Source organism: Mytilus edulis, chromosome 4 (assembly GCF_963676685.1).
Source record: "Mytilus edulis chromosome 4, xbMytEdul2.2, whole genome shotgun sequence".
In the NCBI taxonomy this organism is placed as follows: domain Eukaryota; kingdom Metazoa; phylum Mollusca; class Bivalvia; order Mytilida; family Mytilidae; genus Mytilus; species Mytilus edulis.
In genome coordinates, this window is record NC_092347.1 from 87,960,139 (window position 1) to 87,987,665 (window position 27,527).

Genomic DNA, 27,527 nt, shown 5'->3' on the forward strand with positions numbered 1-27,527 from the left:
AGATATCTTTTATTAAAATCTAATACGTTGTTACATACACGAGCGAATCGTACAAGTTGAGATATATAAACACCATAAGATGGTGGCAAGGGAACGTCACCATTTGAAAATTGATAATTGACAATAGGTTTTATCATAAATTTTTGTATTAAGCTTCCCGTTAATGATATAGATATCAAGATCGAGGAAAGGGCAGTGATCATTGTTAGTATTAGCTTTATTTAAAGTAAGTTCAACAGGACAAATTTCTTTAGTATACATACTGAAGTCGTCATTATTGAGAGCCAATATATCATCCAAATATCTAAAAGTATTGTTAAATTTTTGTATTAAATGTTGTTTTGATGGGTCTTTGCTAATTTTAGTCATAAATTGTAACTCATAACAATACAAAACAGGTCCGCAATAAGTGGTGCACAGTTAGTCCCCATTGGAATTCCAATAACTTGACGATATACGGAATCTCCAAAGCGAACAAAAATGTTATCAAGTAAAAATTCAAGCGCATATATAGTATCAAAGCGTGTCCAATTGACATAGTTCTTTTGTTTATTGCTACTTAAAAATTACCTAAAAGAGTTTGAACATATGTACTCGTATTCTGACTTTTTTAATGCCCAGTTAATTAGGGATGTGATTTTATTCTTAATAAAAATATGAGGTAAAGTGGTATATAGGGTAGAAAAATCAAAACTTTGAACAGATTCAAAATCACCAATATATGCATGCAATTTATAAACTACTTCAAACGAGTTTTGACACTCCAAAAGCAATTAATTCCACTTTTTTCAAAGGCCTTATTTGAACAATTTATTATCAGTTTTTTTTTTATTGTACAAAGTGTACTATAGTAAGTAAAACAGACAATTTAGTAGTGGAACAATGGCTTGAAGATGAAATACATCTATATTTGTAAGGTTTTTTTTAGTAGCTTCGGAAGCCAGTACATATATATATAGTTGGGACTTTCATTGTATTTGGTTCTGCTTGTAAAGAAGTAGCTAAAAGTTTGTGTTTGTTACAGATGTCGTTTTTCTGAAAATGAAGTCAGTTGGAATGTTGGTGAATTCGTGATTTCCTTTTGCAGAACCTCTATATAAAATTTACGTCAAACAATAATGATATTATTCGGCAGCTTTATCAGCCGGGTGTCCCGGACAAAAACAAATTCCTTGGCTAGTTCTTTTAGTTGATGTTTGATACGCGAAATAGGGTTTTTATGGTTGTTGTTAAAATGTTCTTTAAGATGTTGTATTCGAATATCAACTATCTTCATTACTGAATTAAAAAAAAAAGAGTCCAAAGATTTTTGTCAGCTTTTTCCCGTTTTACCCATTTCAAACAGTAGGTACGGAGTGAGTCGTGGATGATATAACGACACTCATTGCATCGGACCACTAACACAAAGGTTCCTGGTTCGATTCCCGTTTGGGATGAAAATTTCAGGAACTCAATTTTCGGCTCTCCCTTGACACCATCTGCGAGTATGGTCCTGAGGAAACGATGATAGTCCGTCGGAAGGGGACGATAATTGGCTGACCCGTGATAAGAGAGAGCCACATCTCTTGCACGTTAAAGACAGCCTTGTAGATTTTGAAAAATAGTAGGCTAATGCCGCTAAAAGGCAGCACTCGCACCCGCAAAGTGGAAAGGGATTAATATAAGTTGCAAAACTTGTTTCCCAATCCATGACGGGGGACGATATTTAGGTCCTTTACCGAGGAATGATATAGTATTGTAGTCCCATTCTGTTGGGCATAAACTGATTGATATTTTAGTCTTGGAAAAAAATATTGTTTATTAGTTGAAATATGTTTTATTAGATTTCAGTACTAGTAACTGTGAGATCCTTTGGATCAGTTCTTTGTGTATTTTTGTCATTTTTTTTTTCGGGTTTTGCTTATTGTTGAAAGCTTTATTGTTACCTTTAGATATTTACATTTCATACTTTATTAGAATCTTATTACTCTGGTTGATAGCTGTCTCATTGGCAACCAAAGACATTTTTAATACAGAAACAGAAATGGACACATAAAATGAAAGAGAATACAATAGTCCATCTTAGCTTTTGTTGTTACAAACTTAAAGTCCTGGTTAAAAATATATGCAGTAAAAATTGGCTCATCTTTAACCTGTTCCCTCAAAACTAATATTCAACTTAATAGAAAAAAATGTATTGATATAGTGTAAAAAAAAACCTCATTGATTTTTTTTTAATTTAATGCATTACTGACTAAGGGACATAACTCTAAAACACTGTACATGAACTCTTGTCACAGCTGAACTGCTGTATGTCATAATAGTTTTTCGTTCATTATTTTGTACATAAATCAGGCATTAGTTTTTTCTTTGTTTGAATTTGAATTATTTGACCTTTGTTGTTGTGGGGCCATTTAAAGTTGACTATGTGGTATGGGTTTACTCATTGTTGAAGGCTGAATGGTGACCTATATTGTTAATTTCTGTGTCATTTTGTATCTAGTCATCTTGTGGAAAGTTCTCTCATTGGCAATCATACCACATCTTCCTATTTTTATATAAACTCCTGTTTGCAATCATTATAATATGTTTAAATTTCATATTATTTCAGTGATGTACATTATGTACTCTCATATCAAACTTGGGAAAAGCTCAAACTTGTACATAATTAATAGGGTCCCTAAAAATATGTTCCACTGCAATAAATGGATAGTACAGACAGCATACTATCATAATGATAATACATGTAACACCAAACAAAAAATTAGTTAAGTCATTAACATCCAATGGCTTTTAAGCAAATCTATTGCATGTGTTAACCATATACAAGAGCCAAAAGTTAACAGATTTGGACAAAATTCGGTTAAATGAAGGATCTAAACTACTACTAGTGAGTGTTTATTGTTTCAAAGACACATAGGCGGATCCAGGGGGGGCCCTGGTGGGCCCGGGCCCCCCCTTTCGTGGGAATTTTTTTTATATAGGGAATCATTGAAGCATGACTGGAGCGGCCCCGCCTTAGGTCAGTCAGCAGGCCCCCCCCCTTAGGAAAAGTTCTGGATCCGCCCCTGACTGACATAACTATCCATAAGGGTCTAACACAGTTGGTCAAGAATAGAAACAAACCAGGAAAAAAACCTGATATACTAGTAGGTCTACTTTTTCGTTGTTTTACAAATGTTAAATGATATTGGCATTACTTGTTGTCACACATTGCAGTCAATATGATGGAATTCTATGTGACAGTCATACAAATGAGGTTTAACTACCTATTAAACTAGGTTTAATCCAACATTTTCTACATAAGGAACTTGTACCAAGCAAGGAATATGATAGGTGTTTTCCAATCACTGGTGTGTTTCAGTCTTGAGTTTTTTTGTTTTTTTTTGCTATTTTACTCAATACATTTGAAGTCAATGGACCTGATCCAATGCTTATATGTGTGAGTAAAACTAAATACCAAAAACTATTGACCTAAATATTATTAATGGGTTCCTTCAAACTTACCTAAATACAAACTTTAATTTCTAAACTATGCAAAAGTTTCAAAGTCAATAGACCATGACCGAGGGGGACAGAGCTAAATAATCTTCATGGCAATGAGATATTTTAATACATATTGATATCAACTATCATTGACCTTCCACTTATGGTTACCCTAAATTGTTCTGAACACAAACTAAAGTATGATAATTAAGCAAAAATTTCAAAGTTAATACACAATTACAATGATGGTGGGACCAAAAATCTCAATGGAGATAAGATTTGCCAATGTTGAACACAATTGCACACATATCTGACATTGACCTACCACTAGTGGTTCCCATAAACGGACCTACCAGCAATCACAAATCAATAAATTGTTGAATGACACTGCAGCCCACCAGTCTTTCCTTTTCTAATTTGTTGAAACCAGACAATACATTATTACATCTTTGAAAATAATAATAAAACAATTTCTATTTATAGCAAAAAATTAAATGAGTATGCCCTGTATTTCATTAATCTGATAAAAATATGATGCCTTTTTAAAGTGAAAAATCGATCAATAATAGATCACATTAAGACTGGTGATACTGTCCATTTTACACTTCCGACAATAATGGATCACATTAAGTCCGGTGATACTGTCCATTTTACACTTCCGACAATAATGGATCACATTAAGACCGATGATACTGTCCATTTTACACTTCCGACAATAATGGATCACATTAAGACCGGTGATACTGTCCATTTTACACTTCCGACAATAATGGATCACATTAAGACTGGTGATACTGTCCATTTTACACTTCCGACAATAATAAATGACATTAAGACCGGTGATACTGTCCATTTTACACTTCCGACAATAATGGATCACATTAAGACTGGTGATACTGTCCATTTTACACTTCCGACAATAATAGATGACATTAAGACCGGTGATACTGTCCATTTTACACTTCCGATATGTATCTGATCAGTCTCTACTTCTACCACTAAATTATATTAGGCAAATGGAGAGGCAGAAAATATAAACTTAATTGGCTTTCCTCATTGTTGAAGGCCGTACGGTGACCTATAGTTGTTAATGTCTGTGTTTTTTTGGTCTCTTGTGGACAGTTGTCTCATTGGCAATCATACCACATCTTCTTTTTTTATATTAATTATCTTGAGATTTTCAATGGATCTGTAATAAAAAGTACACAAATCGCCAAATCAAGATAATCATACTCAAACAAGAAAAAGGAGGTGGTACAATAAATAATTCGATTCAAGCATATAATTGCAAGTTGACTTATCTTTATTCAACATAATCATTTATCATATAAAATTCATGTAGTTTTTATGTAAACATTTGTGAATTCCTTTCACAAAACATGTCTGACATCTGTAGAACAAAATATTGTATGGCAGATCATTATTTTAGCACTTTTTAAAAAAGCATTTTTCATGATTATTATTTTAAGTATAAAACTCCACATTGTGAATTCAAATATCACAAGACTGTATTTTGCATGAACTAATTAAATCATGATCGCTGTTTCACCTAGATGATGGAAAATTAGAATTTTAAAACATGTCATCATGTAGTTCAGAATGAGGCTGTAGTCCACGCTCCAACATTGCTTTCTTTTTTCGTTCTTCCTCTTCTTGTTTAACTAATTGTTCCTCCCTCTGCATTTCTAAAATTTCATCAATTGAAACTTCTTCCAATGGTAGAGTATTTTCATTTTCTAAATCCTAAAATAATAGAAACACAAATATTCATTAAGACTGTTAAACCACATCATAAGGATTGTTGTTTAAACGATACCAAATACTGTAAATTCAGAAATTATTGCGAAAATGTGACAGGGTTATAATAGCAATAATTTAAACTCGCATTTTAATTTTTTTTATGAATTAAACCGGATTTTTCTCAAAACACAAAAATTAAAATCACATTTTAGTCTTAAATGACAAAATAATAATAAATGCACGCAATAATTTCTGAATTTACAATAATTTAATATAAGGTTACAATGTTAAAACTTTGCCTTTTCACTGAGTATAACCACCCCTTTTTCTTCAATAAAATATAGACAAAATGAATAATTCTCAATTCAGAAAAGAACAAGTGAAACTGTGAGCTACTGCTCACTGATGATACCCCCGCCGCAAGTGGATAATTTTAATAGTGTAAAAATATGCAAGTGTTCGGTAAACAGGAAGTTGTTGAGTGATGAATCTGAAAACGCATCACACGGTATAGCTGACTTGTATAAATCCTGAAACCAAATTTCAGAAATCCTTGTATTGTAGTTCCTGAGAAAAATGTGACGGAAATTTTCAACTTAGTTATCATGTGTAAAATAATACAAGTGTTTGGTAAACAGGAAGTTGTTGAGTGATGAATCTGAAAACACATCACACGGTAGAGCATACTTATATAAACCTTGAAACAAAATTTCAGAAATCCTTGTATTGTAGTTCCTGAGAAAAATGTGACGGAAATTTTCAACTTGGTTATCATATGTAAAATAATACAAGTGTTCGGTAAACAGGAAGTTGTCGAGTGATGAATCTGAAAAGGCATCAAACGGTGTAGCAGACTTATATAAACCCTGAAACCAAATATCAGAAATCCTTATATTGTAGTTCCTGAGAAAAATGTGACGAAAAATATTCATGGGACGGACTGACGGAAGGACAGACAGAGGTAAAACAGTATGCCCCCCCTTTTTCAAAGCGGGGGTATAATAATTTAGGAGACAGGTATAATTGTACCCACTGATAACAAGTACTTACAATTTCTCCAAGCAGGACAACATTTTCTCCTCTGACTACAAATATACCTCTTGGTATGTCTCCATACTTCTTACCAACATGTATCCTCTCTATTGTTCTGTGTAAAACTAGATTAGCTGAAAGTAAAAACAATGATAAACTGAAAATAATTGATATTTAGATTATTCTTTTAGTGATAGCCATTCAGGAACAGAATTTACTGAATGATGACTTTAAGCTTAATCAAAGTATATAGTTCATTTATAACATTCTGTAAATAGCAATGGGGAATCAATAAAGGGTATTCAAGAAATATATTTAAGGGTGAAAAAGATTTTATTCAAAACATCTATCACAGTTTAAGAGCCTTCTTTTTTAACAATAAGAAAATTTTCAATTGTCTTCTATGACTTTATGGTAATTTATATGCCACCTTCTAAAATTTAAATATAATGTCCCAGTTTCTGTGTTCATAAATAAAATGTCCTGGTCTCCAAACAAACACCGGAAGTTTATCACATTTTAAAACTTAGATAATGAGTATATATTCACACAAAACATGGAACTTAGTCTCAAAAAGTTGACATCAAAAGACAATAAGCCAGGTGGAACAGAAAATAAATACAAACCAAATTGGTCAATGCTCCTGAGAAATCCAATTAGTGTTCTGCCGTCTCTTAGTACAACTAGTAACTTCTCTGCAATATTAAAGAATAACATTTGTAGTTTCTGTTAAAATAAGCACAATTTAAAGAGAGATAATACTGGTCCAGAAGACACACCTACATGACCTATTTACATGCAGTTAAATGTTTAATGCCACATTATATCAAACTGCAGAAATTTGGGAAAATAGAACATACATGTACACCAATTGCAAAATCCTTTACTTTAAAAAATACAAAATTTGAACAGTTTAGCTTGCACATTACCCTGTTCTGGTTGCACATGTCATGATGTGTTGATAGACCCTAGCATGTTATATGATTTCATGCAAATTTGTTTAACATGTTTAACTCATTCCCAAATAAAATTTATTATATTTTAAGGAGATAAAATATTTTAATTTTATTATGTCTGTGTATACATGCATGTACAAATGTATTTAATAAAATGATTCTTAAGTTTATGCAATATATAAGTAATTAATTTTTACTTCTTCAAGTAAAAACAATACTTGTACAAGTAGTACCCCTCAGGCCCTGACTTTCATATAAATCTGCTGACTTCATGCCCTTTCACATGTAACACCTGCATCATTATCATATAATAGTACATTGTAGTTCAGCTTAGTTTTTGAGCACTAATATAAACATGATAAATGCTTCTTTGTTCTTTGTCATGCATGAAATTATAACCCATGTCTGTATATCATCAGATTAAAAGTTAAAAGCCTTCAATTTTCAAAAGGGAGGATATTTGGAGGGCATCTTCTTCATGATCTTTGTATTTTTCAATTTAACTGCATTTTTATTATAATTTGAAGGGGAAATGTTGCAATTTTGAATTCTTATGCAGTGGCGGATCCAGCCATTTTAAAAAGGGGGGTTCCTAACCTTGGACAATGGGGGGTTCCAACTATATGTTCCCATTCAAATGCATTGATCGGCCAAAAAAGGGGTGGGGTTCAACCCCAGGGCTCTGGATTTGCCACTGTTATGAATATCTGCGTCACGTTTGTCAAGGCAGTTTTAAAGATGAAATACAAAATTCAAATGCTTATCACTATAAATTGATACCCAATTGTGGGTATAATACCCATAATTAGGGATAGTACATAATCTAGATAGTAACCATTTTATCAGTCCAAATAATTATGACGTCTTGAAAGGCTATTATATGGGGACGAAGTCCCCAATTACGGTAGAAAAATCAATAAAAAAAAAAAAAATCAGGAAAATTTCCCGGATTTTTCATTCTACTAATGAACTCAAAATCGTTAACTTTTTTTTTCAGATCTACTTCCTGTTCCGGTTTTCTCCGCTTTTGCGCAGATATCTGTCTTGTTTGCATGAGACTTTGAAAAAATTTATATTTATCAGTCTAGTAAAATATAAGATTGGATCTCAATACAAATTCAATTTTAATAATTGTTTGATATGAAAAAAACGTTACCTGATGAAAGCGTTTCTTTTGTTTACATCGAATATGACGTCATAACTTAAAGAACGTCACAGCTAATTCCCTAACAACAGAATCAAAATCGTGAACGTTACGTACGGTATTTCGGTTTCTTTTATCAACGTGATTGAATTAAAAAAATAATACATACAGGCTTCCGTCCCCATTCACAGGTTATGCCTGCCTCATATTATCTTTTTTCTTTGACGCCTTACATCGGTCTTGAAAGGCTTTTATTTAATTTTTCGATGTAAGGAGTCAAAGAAAAATATATAATAGCCTTTCAAGACGTCATAATTATTTGGACTACCATAATTTTTATATGGGGATTCTGTCCATGAACATGTTCACGTTTTGACCGTTTTCCTTTGTTCGACATGTCGTATTTTTCTTTTAAAAGTTAATTCCCTTCAACTTATTTGTCTATATTATGAATGTTGACAAACATACTATCTATTTCTTCAATTAAACTTGCGGTGCCAGGTAGGTAACTCATTTTTCACATTTTTTGCAAAATTACAATTTCAATGATCGGTGTTGTTAATTGCTTCCGTGTACTAGTATAAATATCATGATTCCAAACGCACGAGTGACAAAGAGGACAGTCAAGTCTAATACCATAAAGTTAAATATGAAATACTAGATAAAAACGAACAATAAAAAAAATGCTTATTTTTATTGCTGTATAAAAAAATATTTTCACGTTTGATAACATTATAATTTCTTGCATTTTAGGTTATATTTCATTTTCACCTAATAAAAAGAAATGATGGTATGTCGAAAAAAGAATCATTGAATATCAATAAATGTTATTGACATATTGAGGCCGTATTCATAATTAAACTTTTTGAGTTATTTATTCTTTTCGCTTGACGATGGTTGATGGTACGAGGAAATTTCTTATGGTAAGGCTTATATAATAATTATTATTTATATAATTTATGAATACTGAACTTGAACATTTATTGGTCAAATAAGATGTATGTGTACCTTCTACTGTAGTCGGTATAAAAAATGTGGTGTGATTGCCAATGAGACAACTCTCCGCAAGAGAAAAAAAAGACACAACAATTAAGAATTAAGAATAGGCCATTGTGCGGCCTTGAACAATGAGTAAAATCAACACCGCATAGTCAGCTATGAAAGGCCCCAAAATAACTAATGTAGAACAACCCAGAGAGAAAAAACCAACCGCCCTAATTAATGTACAAAATAATGAACGAAAAATGTTTTGAAATACCCGGCAACAATCGACAACCACTGAATTATAAGCTCCTGACTTGGAGCACATACCGAGACTCAGTCAGTATATATGGCGATGGCTAAACTAGTATGAGAAGGCACCCAAACTCCCGGCCTAACCCGAGACAGTACAAAATAAGAACAAACAATAAAAATCAATTAAAAAGGGCCAAACCCAGCATAAATACACCTGTCCTCACAACAACAAAAAAAAACCCAAACATATCGGACGTGGCTGAATATGTGAGCCAAAATTTGTTCCTGTGAAAAAAAGTTCCAGTGGAACTAATATCACTGACAGGAAATATGTTCTGGGAGAACTTTTTTCACAGATGATTTCTATATAATTTGTTCCATTTCTATAGAATAAGTTCCACACTTTACATGGTGAAATAAGTACCGGGTTTGTGAAATTGTTCCTTCCCTAGTGAAATAAGTTCGAGATTTATGAGATTTGTTCCTTACCTGGTGAAACAAGTTCTGGGTTTGTGAGATTTGTTCCTCACCTGATGAAATAAGTTCCTTGTCTGTGATATATGTTCCACTGGTTAAACAAGTTCTCTTATATAAGCATTTGTCATCAATGAGTTTAAAGTTATCATTTAATTGCATTACAAAAATAAGTATTATATCACTAATAAAAAAGTAAAAAGTGTAAATCATCAAATTCGGATCCTGTGGAGTGTGACATCCTACAACTAAAATGCAACAAGTACTAATCAGGGTTAAGTAAAATAAAAACTGAGAGCTAATCCAAACAGAAAGCCGATAACAACAACAAAACATCATGCATATACGACTATAATATCAATCAGTACATGTCCAATACCATATGGATTTAGTGTATCTATATAGACGTCATTAACATGTAGAGAAAAACACGACCTGGCGCAATGCAAAGCTACAGGTATCAAAAAATTGTAGAGCCATGAATGTGCATATGTATATAAAAATAGTATTTAGTTTGATTTTGAGGGATAACAAAATCACTATCAATACCAATAAAACAATATTCTAATATCTAATTGTTGTGTTGAATTAGAAACCTTTATTTAAAGGATCGATAAGCCCACCTAATCGTAGCTAAATTTCCGGGCTCCGTAAACAACATCTCCGCAAAATGAGGATGTAACAAACCGTTTGAAATAAGTTTTCTGAAGGCACAATCAATATTCTAAACCAAATCTTTCTATCTATTGAATAAAATAGAGATGGGTTGTTGTCTCTTTGACACATTCCCCATTTCCATTCTCAATTTTACTGAAAATGGGGAATGTGTTAAAGAGAGAAAAACCCGACTAAAGAGCAGAAAACAGCCAAAGGCCACCAGACGGTCTTCAACACAGGGATAAAATCCCGCACTTGAGGCGAAAAGGCTGCTTGCTTGAGATATACGACGGAGTTAAGCACGTTGAGTGAGATCTCAACCATCCCCTTATACCTCTTAAACTGTGAAGTGGTTATTCTATGATTTTTTACTGTACAACTCTCTGCTGAGGGCACAGACTGGATGTTAGTTTAACACTGATTAAATGGCCCTGTACCTCATTATTTGGAAGAAAAAAAAATCACTCTTCAAATTATCAGTCTCATTTCATTTACAGTAAATATAGTTAAATTATAGCCAATTGTGTAAAGATGTTAATATCACTGAAAATACACCTATGTCGTGTAATTGCAGTAATTCAGAATACACCTATGGACCAATTTCCCATGTTATAACAGGAGACCTTAACATCGTTCGCGACCGAGAGTTAAAATCATTCCTCAGTAAAGGACCTAAATATCGTCCCCCGTCAACTATTAACTGGAATGAGTGTCGTAATATCATCAACGACTCACTCCGCGCCTACTGTTTGAAATGGGTAAAACGGGAAAAAGCTGACAAAAAATCTTTGGACTCTTTTTTTAATTCAGTAATGAAGATAGTTGATATTCGAATACAACATTTTAAAGAACATTTTACCCTCAACAAAAACTATAAAAACCCTATTTCGCGTATCAAAAATAAACTAACAGAACTAGCCAAGGAATTTATTTTTGTCCCGGCGGATAAAGCTGCTAATAATATCATTATTGTTTGACGTAAATTTTATATAGAGGTTCTGCAAAAGGAAATCACGAATTCACCAACATTCCAACTGACTTCATTTTCAGAAAACGACATCTGTAACAAACATAAACTTTTAGCTACTTCTTTACAAGCAGAACCAAACACAATGAAAGTACCAACTATGTACTGGCTTCCGAAGCTGCACAAAAAACCTTACAAATGTAGATTTATTTCATCTTCCAGCCATTGTTCAACTACTCAATTGTCTGTTTTACTTACTAGTACACTTGGTACAATTAAAAACCTGATAATAAATTGTTCAAATAAGGCCTTTGAAAATAGTGGAATTAATTACTTTTGGAGTGTCAAAAACTCGTTGGAAGTACTTGATAAATTGCATGCATATATTGGTGATTTTGAATCTGTTCAAAGTTTTGATTTTTCTACCCTATATACCACTTTGCCTCATATTCTTATTAAGAAAAAATTCACATCCCTAATTAACTGGGCATTTAAAAAGTCGGAATGCGAGTACATATGTTCAAACTCTTTTAGATCATTTTTTAGTAGCAATAAACAAAAGAACTATGTCAATTGGACATGCTTTGATACTATTTATGCACTTGAATTTTTACTTGATAACATTTTTGTTCGCTTTGGAGATTCCGTATATCGTCAAGTTATTGGAATTCCAATGGGGACTAACTGTGCACCACTTATTGCGGACCTGTTTTTGTATTGTTATGAGTTACAATTTATGACTAAAATTAGCAAAGACCCATCAAAACAACATTTGATACAAAAATTTAACAATACTTTTAGATATTTGGATGATATATTGGCTCTAAATAATGACGACTTCAGTATGTATACTAAAGAAATTTATCCTGTAGAACTTACTTTAAATAAAGCTAATGATAACAATGACCACTGCCCTTTCCTCGATCTTGATATCTATATCATAAACGGGAAGCTTAATACAAAAATTTATGATAAAAGAGATGATTTTTCATTTCCTATTGTTAATTATCCATTTTTAGATGGTGACGTTCCCTTGTCACCATCTTATGGTGTTTATATATCTCAACTTGTACGATTCGCTCGTGTATGTAACAATGTATTAGATTTTAGCGAGAGAAATTTATGTATTACTGAAAAATTATTACACCAGGGTTTTCGATATCACAAACTGGTCAAAACATTTACTAAATTTTATCACCGGTATAAGGAAATAATTCGTAAATATAACTCAACATGCAGACATCTTATACGTTCAGGTATTTCACATCCAAAATTTTATGGAAATATTCTTTATAAAGCACAAAAATGTCAGTATTCTCCTCAGAAACTAACAAAACCTTTAAATAGACTTATTAAAAGGGGATATAGTTACGATACTGTTGTCAGGTCATTAAAGATTGCATATTTTGGCTTTAACATTGATTCACTGATAGGGTCTTTGCATCGGAACTAAACACATTTATTTCTAAAAAAACAGTTGTTGGCATGACACAAGTTATGTTCTTCTCATATATTTTATGATAGTATGATACTAAACCCCTAACGGGAGGGATTGTACCTGATATTCATATGATGAAGACATAATCTTTCAATCAGTTTAATTGAGGTCTGGAGCTGGCATGTCAGTTAACTGCTAGTAGTCTGTTGTTATTTATGTATTATTGTCATTTTATTTATTTTCTTTTGTTACATCTTTTGACATCAGACTCGGACTTCTCTTGAACTGAATTTTAATGTGCGTATTGTTATTCTTTTACTTTTCTACATTGGCTAGAGGTATAGGGGGAGGGTTGAGATCTCATAAACATGTTTAACCCCGCCGCAATTTTGCGCCTGTCCCAAGTCAGGAGCCTCTGGCCTTTGTTAGTCTTGTATGATTTTAAATTTTAGTTTCTTGTGTATAATTCGGAGTTTAGTATGACGTCCATTATCACTGTACTATTATGCATATTTTAGGGGCCAGCTGAAGGACACCTACGGGTGCGGGAATTCTCGCTACATTGAAGACCCATTGGTTGCCTTCGGCTGTTGTTTGCTCTATGGTCGGGTGTTGTCGCTTTGACATATTCACCATTTCCTTTCTCAATTTTATCAAAGGTACCAGGATTATAATTTAATACACCAGACGCGCGTTTCGTCTACATAAGACTCGTCAGTGACGCTCAGATCTAAATAGTTGTAAAGCCAAACAAGTACAAAGTTGAAGAGTATTGAGGACCCAAAATTCCAAAAAGTTGTGCCAAATACGGCTAAGGTAATGTATTCCTGGGATAAGAAAATCCTAAGTTTTTCAAAAAATTCAAAGTTTTGTAAACAGGAAAATATAAATGACCACATAATTGATATTTATGTCAACAACGAAGTGCTGACTACTGGGCTGGTGGGCGTATGACATTTGCGCCGATTTTGAAAATTTTCATTCTTTCATTTGCGCCGATTTCATTTTTTCATTTGCGCCGATTTTATTTTTTCTCCTAATTGGATTTACAGGTAAGTTACAGGTAATTTAATACTTTTACATGGGCAGAGCACAGAGTGAGAGTATAAAGACAAATTAAGCATCATTGGTAAATGGCTATCCCATTTTTTTCGGGTTACCATTCCTTCCCCCAAATGAAATCAATGACTGCTTCGCGTTTGACAATATGTCTGACGCTCCTTCTGATAACAAATGTCTTACATTCTTAACCTACAGACTAAGTACATATATATGCAAACTGTAACGCTATCCACCTCATTTCTGAGCAGCCGCACCCCAACTTTTATGTTTTCACAGATTTTATCAAGAAAATCGATGCCGTAACCTACATGTATATTAAAATGCGAGCTAGAGTACGTAAGACAGACAGAGAAAAGATGGACCCCAATTAGCAACAATTGTAGGAATATATTAGATGTGTTGCCTATACACACTCGACAAGAACAGATTTAAGATTTGAATGTATTCCGTTTTAATGGATTTGAATCCTTCATTTTAGCATTAACAGAGTGCTTTTATCTTAGGTTTTTACTTCTTGATTTTAAAGTATGTAAATATATAGCTTTTATATTGATTTATCTTGCTCGAAACCCTACTTCCACCTCCCCGTAGTGACCAGAGGACAACAGTTATATACATGTTATGATTGACAATTCATAACATTTGTACAACTGGCTTACGGAAGAGGTTGATAAATGGTAAATGAAAGAGGGACGAAAGATTCCAGAGTGACAGTCAAACTTATTAATCGACAATAAACTGACAACGCCATGGCTTAAAATGAAAAGGACAAACAGACAAACAATTATAGTACACATAACACAACATAGAAAGCTAAAGAATAAACAACTATAACATGACTGGGATAGAGAGTTGTCTCATTGGCACTCATATCACATCTTCTTATATCTTTTCACCTGTAATTTACCTGTAAAAAAATCGGCGCAAATGGAAAAAAAAATCGGCGCAAATGAAAGAAAAAATCGGCGCAAATGTAATGCAGATCGGCGCAAATGCAAAACGCCGGGGCTGGTGATACCCTCGGGGACGAAACGTCCACCAGCAGTGGCATCGACCCAGTGGTGTAAATAGTTATCAAAGGTACCAGGATTATAATTTAATACGCCAGACGCGCGTTTCGTCTATATAAGACTCATCAGTGACGCTCAGATCAAAATAGTTGTGAAGCCAAACAAGTACAAAGTTGAAGAGCATTGAGGACCCAAAATTCTAAAAAGTAATAATTTATGAATACTGAACTTGAACATTCATTGGTCAAATAAAGTTGTATGTGTACTTACTACGTATACTGTAGTCGGTATAAAAAAATGTGGTGTGATTGCCAATGAGACAACTCTCCGCAAGAGAAAAAAAATGACACAATAATTAAGAACAACTTGATAGGCCATTGTGCGGCCTTGAACAATGAGTAAAACCAACACCGCATAGTCAGCTATGAAAGGCCCTTAAATAACTAATGTAGAACAACCCAGAGAAAAAAAACCCAACCGCCCTAATTATCATTCTCATTTTATTTACAGTTAACTTTACAACCTCAAAAAATAATTAATCAAAGACCAGTTTTACGAAGTAAATATTTATGTACTATGTTGCACTGAAATGTAATCATTTTCTTTCAGAATAGAAACATTGTTGAAACAGTCAGGTTAAAGATAGATATTATAAATCCATTGTAATGCGTAGTTTTCGAATACTTTGGCTTATGTTAAAACATTTACTGGTAATAGTAATATATATACCAGATGATGTATTTATTTGCACTTTGATATACCTCGTATATTTTCGACTTCTTGTAAGGTCATTCAAGAAGATAAGCTTTGGTGAATTATTTCCTCTCTAACCAAAACTATTTATTTATCTATGTGTTGTAACTTATAGATTGGCCTTTGCCATCTATGTCTTACTAGCTATTAATAACGAAACAATTAATACAACTTCTGTTTATTCTGTTAGCTGACTTTAATATGCTCTGAATTACACCATTTCCATTCAGTACTCGGGTCAGCGTCGTTAATTTTTTATTGAGCACTACATTTTGGCAAGCTCAGGATAGTGAACTTGAACTATTGGAGAGAAAGGGTCATACTAATTAAGCAAATGTGAAAATCATACCAAAGCACAAAGTTGTCTCTACTCGAGACTTTTAAAAATATTTATAGCATGTCACCTAATCTAATCATCATGTCGTAACTTCTATCAATCTGACAACCTGTAAACCTATCAATCTTATTTACTGATTACTCCATAATTAAACTTACTGATGGTGGCATAATCAAAAGGCCTTTAATCTAAATACTAACTTTGGTCCAAATTTTTAAATCAAATTACCACTATATCTTTGAATATAATTATCAAAGTTTAGTAAGTAACACTAAAGTAATAAAACCTCCTGCCTTGAACTAATTTGTTTGTTCAAATGTCGCAACTGTTTTTGAATGAGAATCAAAAAGTGACCTGAACGGGAAACTTGTATGAATAGTGAAGCTCCGTTTCATTTAGTTTCTGCTTATGGCCAACGAACAATACATGCGATATTTTCCTTTCATGTTGCAAAACAAGTAAATACTATTTCTGCGATTTAATGAAAATGAATTTCATACCTGCCAACTTTTCAAAACCTACATGGGGGATATCCCTATAAATATACAATATATGTACACTGTCGGAAAATATAAAATGTATTTGTATGACTCAATCAGAGCTTTAGAAACAGGACGAAAAGCGAGGCTCGCTGTATCGCGGCGAGTACAATTACTTTTTATGTGTTCCGACAATGTTCATATTTTGTTTTTATCCTGAAATTTACTACCAACTTTAGTTATTAAATCAAAATCATTGTCTGTAAATTCTCAAAATAATTGACATAATTTAAACGCGGACCGCGAAGAGGACCCCAAATGAACTGGTACGGTAAAAGAAATATTCACATTACCGCTTGCCCAACATGGAAGCGGGGTAACATAAGATTTTATTTGCACAAACTGTACAAGCAAAAACATATTTGTATACCCTATTTTTTGTACACAATTAAATTGGTTAATTGCAGGATACAAATTGAAAAGGGAGATGTGTGGTGAACGTGAATTCTACACAGCAACAAAACGACACAAATAACATGAAGACATACAAATAGATATTTATTATACATGTTAGATTTCTGTTCTCTAGATAGCATTGCATATATGTTATTGTTTAATAAAATTAACGGTACCAATTTTCTTGCACCAGATGCACATTTCGACAATACATGTCTCTTCAGTGATGCTCGTGGCCAAAATATTTGCAATCCAAAGCTTATATAAAAGATGAAGAGCTATAATCCAAAAGGTCCAAAAAGTATAGCCAAATCAGAGCTTTGCATGAGGGAGATACATTCCTTAATTTATAATAATTTCTAATATTTTGTAACAGCAAATTTTAATAACACAATAAATCCGTATTTTCATGCCAGTACCGAAGTACTAAACTGATATTGTTTATATGCTATATTCTATTCTATTTTATTCAAATAAATGATAATGATTAAACAATGCTATAAAATAACCACTGGCGATGTTCGAGTTAAATCTAGGGTCAGACACATGCACAAGTGGCGGGATCAAACTTGTTCTGTTAACATTTCAATCCTCTCTCTTTTTCTTTCTCAACCGATTGTTTGTTTGTATACTTTGTTGTAATCACGATTTTGAAAAGTAATGTTTAACCTCGAGTGGACTTTTCAAAATCATATACAAGTGGTTTACAAATATATATGATATGTTTTGCTGCCGAGCGATAATTTTAGCGACAAAAACTGTGACTGCACCATGTTTGGACGTCTATTTGTTTTGGTTTATTTATTCTTATTTGACGATTTTGATCAAGGAAATGGTAAAATTAACCAATCAATATAAGGGATAGACGATTAGCCAAAATGTTTGGTCAATAACCTATTATCTGGATTTACGCTGATCGTCTTTTCCATAATGCACACCCCCACCAACAAACAAACACTTCATTTCGTATTGAATGTGTAAACTTTTTCTTATGTTAGAAAAACGTGAGAAATATGTGGCGGATTGCCCTTGGAATGTCTGTATCTGTCGAGATTATCAAAATTATTTAATTTAATGACTAGACACCACCCAGATAACAGACAGGAGAAGGTGCCATCATGACAACCACACACAGTGTCAACGGAGGATTAGTTTAAATGATATTTATGTCAAAGATGATAGAATTAAGATTATAAATTATGCTGTTTATACGCCTCGAAAATACATACACAGCTGTTAATTAATTGATAATGAACATGCAATATTAGATTATATGTTTCAAATAATAAATCCTTTAATCCAAGAGTTTGCATATAGTTGTCAGAAAACATGCATTCTCCTTTGAAGTCAAGTTTAATGCTTATAATATCTGGTTACCATTTAGCAATTATACCTATACGCATCTGCAGAAATAAAAAAATCCGTCTTCCTCTTTTAAAAAAATCAAGTGGAAATTTAATCAAAGGTTTCGTAAGATTTCGGTTTAAACATATTCCACTCCTAAAGTAAATATCATAAATACTTGACAAACCATTACATTTGGAATAATGACAATTTCCTTTGAAGTTTTTTTCCTTCTGATGTACTGGCGATTTTGAATACTTACTGGTCTCTAAAAAATGCTGCCGATTTCAAATGAATTTGATATGAAGACTTCATGAAATTGTTTAGTACATTTGTTTAACTTTTTGAGCTGCAGTATTCATTCAATAGGTGTCACAGTGCAAATACCGTTCGGTAGAAGACTACTCTAGTAGCGAGCACATTTTGACACAGGCACTTGTCTCAGATTTTTTTAAAATCTAACACACCTTAATATAATACGTTATATCAAGGTTCATAGGTTGCTGTTTTTTTCTGGATACTTCCTGTGCATTTAACCACACTTTCCAATTACTAGTTTGTATTTTGTTTCCTTCTTTAGATTAGTGGTCATTCTATTCTTAAATGGAATGTCCAGTATTTTACTTCTTGTTTTATATTTAAGACATGGTTTTGATGTGCGGGTGGAGAGCACACGTAGATTATTTTTACTAACATACATTAGTGTTATAAAAAGGTATAAAGGTAGAAAAAAGGTCTATATTAGTGCCTACATGTGGTGTGAAGAGATTTGTGAGCACGTCCAGCTCAGCACGTCGGTGTGTTTTCTTCCAACAACTATTTGCGCTTGTGCCTAGTATTGCTTTTTAGAAGATGTGTTGTTAGTTGTTATTTGTCTGCTTTTTCTTTATTTGTTTTTGATTAGCAAATTGGTGAGAGCTTTTGCTTTATGTTGAAGCCTCTGTATTAACGTTGAGACGAAGAGCAGAGATTGAAGCGCAGCTTTTTCTTCCGGTGTTGTCAAATGCGTACATGGTTTGTGTAGTATGTTTTTGAAATACACCATGCCCGATCTATTATGATTCTGTCGCATTCTATATTACGGGAATTTGCAATATAGACGTTGTCTTTTTTCTCAGAATTTTACGCTTCATCAAAATGGAAAGTCACGTTCCGTCCGGCACAAGATAGGAGGATAGAAAACTAAACAAACCACCAACATTAGTTTTGCCAAACAACATATTACTAGTAATGTGCCTGTTTAAGGACCAATAACCAGGTTTTTAGCTGTGTTATGACAAATCTTTATTAAGAGTTTTTGTTTGAGAGTGATGTGTTTCCCTCAGTTTAAGTTTGTAACCCGGATTTGTTTTTTCCTCAATTGATTTATGAATTTCGAACAGCGGTATACTACTGTTGCCTTTATTTTTTGTTGGTGATGATATTCTTGTTTAGGGTTGATCCGTGATATAATTCGTTTAAGTTATTCACAATGATTTTGTCTCTCGAGGTTGCTTGGAAATTGACATAGTTCTCACATTGGTGTTGACTTGAGTACGTAATTGGAATTTAACGTTTGGAATGCTTCGGTCAATTATATCATTCAGCAAAAATAATGGATCCGTATGACACTTCTAAACAATGTAATTATATATACAAAAAGGAACGATTTCATGTTCCTTATTGTCAATTTTCCCTTATGTATTCTATGATGTTTCGTTTATACAAATAAACGAAAGTTTATCTAGTTCTTTAGGATGAATTAATTTGCTTTCGATGTTGAAAAAGATTTGGAAGTTCCCAGATAGGAAAAGACAAAAACCGTAAATCCTAAAAAAATAGTCCCATGAAAAAGAAAAGGAATACTAGTATACAGACCATAATACACTTCACAGAGACATAAGACAACTTGAATCTAATTAAAATTCAACCTCATAAAAACGAAATCAGAGGTCTATATTTTAAATTGAAACTAAAGATTATTTGCACGAAATCACTAAAATATAGGATGAACTCAGGTGACCCAGAACAGTAAAAAATCAGTTCTACCGAAGGCACCTTTCCCTCATTGCAAGCGGAGTCACAACCGAGGATAAGTATACTGGATAGATATATATGTTAAATAACAAAATCAATGTTTTCTTTACTGTAAATTACTTTTTTTGTTTTACCTTATATACACACAGAGAAGTTATTTGTCTTCACCTTAAGCTGGGGTCACACATTCACGATTTTTACTGCCGTCCTTGACAGGACCATTCCCGATTAAAATTTGTCAAAAGTCTGATCAAGATCCTGTGAATCGTGGATGGAAATTCGATTTGTATATTTCGCCAGGTAAAATTCGACCGAGTCTGTCACGACTGCGTCCCGATTCTACCGAATGTAATCCGACAGAGATCAGATAGTGACAAGACAGTGAACCGACGCTGACGGAAGTTATCCGTTCGAAAACTGTCGGCATAATCGGGATGATCAGGTACTGTCGGAACGTAATCCTATCACGGTCCGCTCTATCGTATTGCAAACGGCTTTGTCTGGTCTCAGTCGTATTGTATTCTGTTATTGTCGGGACTTCTCCAGATCATTCCCGTTCCACAGGACACCGTGCTGAATACACAGAACATTGTTAGGAATTCGATCCGATATAGCAGAATCTGTCACGACATAGGCACGATTGTAATCCGACTAGACAAAATCGGCTGAGTTTCCCCGAATGTTACGGGACGCACCTAACTGTCGGGGTGCTTTGCCGAACTATTCGGACCCTTCCCGACCAGTAGGAATCTGTTACGAACTAAAACGACTGCGTTCAAACAATGATAGGACATTCCAGATAATTGAGGATACTAATCCGACTTTTTCACTTTTCGTGTCGTATCGCTGTCTGATCTCAAACGGGAGCAATAATCGGCAATGTGTGAACCCCGCATTAAGCAATAGTATTAGAAATGGCTGATCACATTCCAATTGTAATTGTAATGTTATTTATAAAGCTCGAAAAATAAACTGTAATTTTGTTTAATAAACTTCAGTTAAATATTTTAGTAAGATCTTTGCCTTTTTCTGAACTAATATCGATTGTATTACCAATTTAGTTTAATACATAACTAAACATATATTGCTATCCAGTTATGGATCATGTCGATACTTGTATAAAAGGCAACTAGAACACACCCGCGATATCGCGGGGAAGCAAGGATGATAAATGCTAGAACTCAAAATGATAGCAGAAAGCAAATGTATACACTTTATTCATAGACTTTGTATGTTCAAAGTACAGAAAGACACAAACCGGAAGTTTAATCTGACTTAAAGTTTTGTCCAATGAAGGGAAAATATCCGGACGCATTTTTTTTCGTTTTTCTCCCAAAATAACCCAAACTGAATGATCATAAGAATGGATGACAAATGCGACTATACATGATTAATTTATTGTGGAAGGAGGAGAAGCGACACACAAAATGAGGTCTTCTCGTTTAATAGTATAGATGAGCAAGATCAAGTTCTTCTCCGTCGGTGTATGGCATTTTCACCCTAAATCTTATGGAAGTGCATCGGTTTATACTGTAATATAGAAAACATGGTCTATCTACAAGTAAATGGTGGAAGTTGTGCTTTAAGATAGATTTCGGTAATTAAGGATACTCTTGGAACGATAGGTCATGTCTTTGACCATTTTGTAAGTTATGTTTGTGAAAATTGCAAATAAACGAGTCAAGTCCTTTTTAACTGAATTTTAAAGTTTGCCCCATCCCATGAAGCGTTAGACCTGGGATAGTCGTTGGTTATCATTTGCCACAGGTTTTGTTTTCATTTAATGTAATTTTCCTTAAATCTGACAGATATTTGTTTCACTTTTCAAAGCTTACTATATGGCTTGTCAATGAATGAGTTTTGTCAATACAGAAGGCCGTTTTGTGACGCGTAGTAATTGTTGATTGCATTTGTATGTGTATAGGATGGCTATTTGTCTCATTGGAATCATACCACATCTTTTTTTCAATTAATGTAGATTTTTATATCTCAACCCTACTGAGTCAATTGTTACGGAAAGTAAGCCCAATGTAGTTTAACCTACTGATTCAATCATTTCGTCACACACTGCTATTTCGGCTGCTGTACCTCAGAGTAGAATTAACACAAATATAGCTGTTATGCAATATGAGCGCTACTGCAAGCACACGGAAAGTTAAGTGAAACACAGTATTTATAAGCTTATATATATTCATCTTTAATTCAATATATGCATTATTTGTGTTTGTGCTTATATGAAGAAAATCGTTATGATTAATCTAGACGTCTGCAAAGTCCAACTCCTGTTCAAATCTTTCAGCGACAGGGTTCGGTTAAGCTTATTGACAATTTTGATATTTCACCGGATCTTCTAGAAATTATTTCATAGTACAATGTATCAGGCATAACTGATGCAAATGTTCATTAAAGTGTAAAACAGTGTCGGTAATGTATTTTTTCTCTTGGAAAATTAGTAAAAACATTATAACTGCTTGAACTTTTTTATTCAACGTCAAAAAACCAACATAAATAAAAAACCAAATCAAGAATGTACACAACAGCTTGCACTTTATCCAACAATAGGAGCTAAACCGTCTTTTTGTGGTATTATAACAACGTTTATAAATGGCATGATGACAAACCAGCTAGGTCTAAACTCAGCTGGCACTTTATCCCACAATTGGAGCGAAACCGTCTATGCGCGGTATTATATAAGAACGCTTATCAATGGCACAATGACAACCTGTTCTAACTCTCTGTGTGTACGGCTCCCATTCATCCACATCAACTACCTCTCCCGTCCTAATCATCATCCGACAAGATCCAGGACGACGTCGTAAAAATGTTAAATTAATTATTCCGGGAATGCATGCACCCTGTGCTGAAATAGAGAAAACAGAATATTACTACTTCAGTCATTTATTTTACGTATACACATTCTATATTACAAAGTATTTTTTTATATGTTAACATGGTGACGTTCAAAAATAAGTTGGAACCTGTTACAGATTAATAATTTTTACTATACATAATACTTCTAAGGTTAAAGGGAGTGTAGAGGCATTTACACTATCGCTTATATTATTTGCACTAAAAGTATTTGCTCCTTGTCGACGGTTTTCTTCTGTCATATATTTTTTCCATTCGAAGACTTGGTTAATGACAAAAAATCGTTTGTAGTCTTTGTTAAATCTTTTTGCAACAGTTGTTAATGACGCCTGTATCTTCGGTTGAGAAATGCGTGTTGACCCCTAAATGTCTTTTTGATATTAATTTCGTTTAGTTTCTGTCTCGTTGACGTCAACCCCACGTCTCCTTTATTTTCTTTATGTTTCATGTTTTTCTTCTGCCAGGCAACCAATACTATTAATAATGTGTGGTGCATGTGGAATATTTTGATCGCAACGATGAAATTTTCGATTGATTGATTGTTACGTTTTGGCGTCCAGTGACAAATATTTCATGCATTTTCAGTATCATTCCTTACACCGTACACTTATTTCAAAACTATTTAAAAAAATCATGATTCAAACGTATCAATGTAACAGCAAAAAATTCTAGAAAGGTGACAATTCGTGAGAATAAGTTGTACCTGTAACTTTTTTTTGAAGATATGTTTTAGTACTACTTAGGTCATGTAACAACCTATAAACGGTCTAACAATAACGAAATCACTCATTGATGCGGTGGATAAAAAGGCGGTGGAACGAATATTTAACCAATAATATAAAACATTTGTTTTTAAACTAGAATAAAGTTTCTAAAAGAGTACTTACGCCTCCCACTAAAGCTAAGACATGTTAGATCAGTGTTATCACACACAGCCTCGTTTAGTTTCCTAGGATACCGATCTTGTGGTAGTAACGTTGTGACAGCACATTCGCCACAGAGGCTCAATAAACTGTTCTTAACAGGGGCACCTTTCTTTACACAATATTGTTGTATAGATGTTGAACCTGAAATCGACAATAATTTTTGTTTTTTTAATTATTATTATGGTCCATGTTTAGATTCAGTCTAAAAATATACGCATATCAATGATTCCAGTTATTCAGGTATTACCAAATAAGCTTTCATTATCTGTCGTGAAGTGGTAATAGTATATTAAAAATTACGATTTCCCAACAATGTGGTATTAAATAGTTTTTACCTGAAATTTGTTTTATTCTAAACGTGTAAATCATTGAAACTGAAATAAACGGCTGCACAAAAATAAACAATTTTAATTTGAGGTAAATGTAAATGGCTCCCTTAAAAGGGAACAATTTATATAAATTCAAAAGATTATTAATGCTGCTTGCGGCAACAACACGAGATCACCAAATTCGCCGAGCAGAGACAACACACAAGGTACATGTTTACCATCATTTATTATACATGAAATTTAACTCACTCGTCCTGTTTCTTAAAATTTCCTCCGACTCTCCCCTCTACAATCTTATGGTAGAACTCCCTCCCCTCCCCCCCCTTTTTTTTTTTTTTTTTGTTTCTTCAAAAATAGTATGTTACTCTGTTCTGTCATAACAATTAAGATTTGTCACCTACCTCCTGCGTTTCGTTTCTTTCTTTTGAATTTGTGTTGTTGTAATGACATCAAAATTTTGGGATTTGTGGAAATTTTCATAGATTTCACATAGTCCAATAATTGTTGTAATGTTATGTCATTTTGTACGAGAAAATCTGAGATTGTATGATGAATTGCTGAGTTAGAACTCTCTGTCGTATGAATTTCCATAGCTGGAATGGTTGTGTTGATATTATTATGAACAATGTCACTTATAGATTCAAGTAAAGTTGTATTAGCACTTTTTGAATTATTTGCACTTTTAATGGAATTAATCACATGATTCCACTTTTGTAAATCGTCTTCAAGTTTATCTTTATAAAGAGGAGATTTTACACTTTCAAAATGATTGTCTATACCTTCTTCGTCCTGAAAATAAACAAATAAATAAATGTATGCATAAATACTCTACAAATAAACTCATCATAGATACCATGATTAAATTTTGTATTTACGCCAGACGCGCGTTTCGTCTACAAAAGACTCATCTGTGACGCTCGAATCTAAACACTTTAAAAAGGCCAAATAAAGTACGAAGTTGGAGAGCATTGAGGACCAAAATCCTAAATGTTATGCCAAAAAATACACGAGATAACACAATTGTGTACATGCAAAAAATATATATAGCACATAGAGTATTCTCTTCTAAGCAACAGTCTGAGAGTGGATTTTAATGCAGCATTCCATAATTCCGCCTCTACAACTGTTATGGCTCCGATTCAATATTCCACAACTTCATTTTAGTCAAATGAGAGGATTTCAATGTAACTTTCCAGCACTCCGCCTAGACAACTGAGCGCATTTCAATTTCTCAATGGGTAGATTTCATTAAAATATTCACACAATCTTTATTATATTTACTGTGCATCCCCTTATCTTATTTCCGTTAATAATGTTTTTGGTTCACATTGCAGAGCATAGACTTAAAAGAAAATTTCAAATAAAAAACAACTACTTATAAACAAGTAAATGTTATTTTTAGATATGATATCTACAAACATATGGACAATCAGTGGCGGATCCAGAACTTTTCCTAAGGGGGGCCCGCTGACTGACCTAAGAGGGGGCCCACTCCAGTCATGCTTCAGTGATTCCCTATATAATCAACCAAATTTTTCCCATGAAAGGGGGGGGGGGGGGCGCCCCCAGGCCCCCCCTGGATCCGCCTATGGACATGGTGAATTTTTCGCTCTGTTAGCAGTTTTTTCTAGTATACATTAATTATTAAATCTATGATTAATATTAATATCATCAATTAGTCAAATACTTGACAACTTACCACGAATGTTCCAAAATTGAGCAAGTTTTTAAATTTTCTTGCAGAATCATCCTCCGTCGCAATGAGTTGTGGAATTATTGCTCCCCCTTTTTCTATCAGCATGCTTTGTAAGCTATCTGCTGAATGTGACATTCTTTTTCGTATAATCTTATTCTGTGGACATGTAATGGGTACAGAATCGTTCACTATTGCCCTATAAGTTTGTGCAGTAAGTTGTACCACTGAAGTCGTTGGTGGCGGCGGCGGTGTTGGGTATCTTTTAAATCTTCCTAAAATGAAAACATAAAACATAAAACTATAACTTATTTTGATTCTAATAAATGTAATGATTAATAATTTAAAATTTAATAATTGCCAATGATGATATGGTATAATGAAAATCAATTTAATTTGCATTCATTCATGAAGAATTTACTTATTTTCCCACTCTCTCTTTAAATATATAGAGATACGAAAACACAATTTAAGTTGAACAAAATAGATATCTCAAGTTTAAAGAATTCATCAACGAATAAATTATTTTATACCCGTCTGACTAAAAATCATCAACAAACATTGTATTTCATTCTAGTAAAAGCTTACTTTTAAACATGAATCCTTCACTTAACAATATTAATGATATTAGCCAAATATTCAGTTGTAAAAAATCCATTCTTGCTACTTAAATCCATTTGATCATCTTACATAACGGCTTTTAATTGAAATGACTTTGGCAGAAGTCGTGAAGTAAGGATAAGACCAGCAAACCACGTGATTTTTTCACCAATGACAGCTGATAAATTTAATTCCAAAATATTAAGTAAATATTAATGTTTGTCCAAAATTACATATATCTTGATAAGTTATACACAACTATTCCTCTAAATCCATAACACGTCGATCTTGCTGGATTATCGTGATTATTTTGGGGGCTTGTTTGGTCGGGAAAGCATTAATGAAAGTAACAATATTAAAATAGAAATGTGCTCTCTACGTAAAAACGTCAGTCACCAATTATATCATTTCGTTTAACACGCGTTATTTTATGTTTGTTTAAGATAATTATTAGCATATGATTTCAAATGAAAATATAAAGGAAGTTATTTTCATTAAAGCTGACGTTCTAGAGGAGGATGTGTATTGGTGATTCTTTAATGCAT

General features: G+C 33.4%; 2 protein-coding genes across 2 annotated transcripts; both read right to left on the bottom strand.

Annotated features, from left to right (window-relative positions):
* Positions 1-4,750: 4,750 nt before the first annotated feature.
* Positions 4,751-8,960, bottom strand: LOC139520893 (U6 snRNA-associated Sm-like protein LSm1). The gene is made up of 4 exons (XM_071313918.1): positions 8,806-8,960; positions 6,864-6,932; positions 6,256-6,371; positions 4,751-5,208 (listed from the first exon to the last, which is right to left on the bottom strand). The coding sequence occupies exons 1-4, from the start codon at positions 8,849-8,851 to the stop codon at positions 5,038-5,040; spliced, it is 402 nt and encodes a 133-aa protein (XP_071170019.1). The 5' UTR covers positions 8,852-8,960; the 3' UTR covers positions 4,751-5,037.
* Positions 8,961-23,033: 14,073 nt separating this feature from the next.
* LOC139520921 (uncharacterized) lies at positions 23,034-27,137 on the bottom strand. The gene is made up of 5 exons (XM_071314004.1): positions 26,971-27,137; positions 26,389-26,657; positions 25,091-25,478; positions 24,322-24,501; positions 23,034-23,426 (listed from the first exon to the last, which is right to left on the bottom strand). The coding sequence occupies exons 1-5, from the start codon at positions 27,038-27,040 to the stop codon at positions 23,215-23,217; spliced, it is 1,119 nt and encodes a 372-aa protein (XP_071170105.1). The 5' UTR covers positions 27,041-27,137; the 3' UTR covers positions 23,034-23,214.
* Between the last annotated feature and the right edge of the window lie 390 nt (positions 27,138-27,527).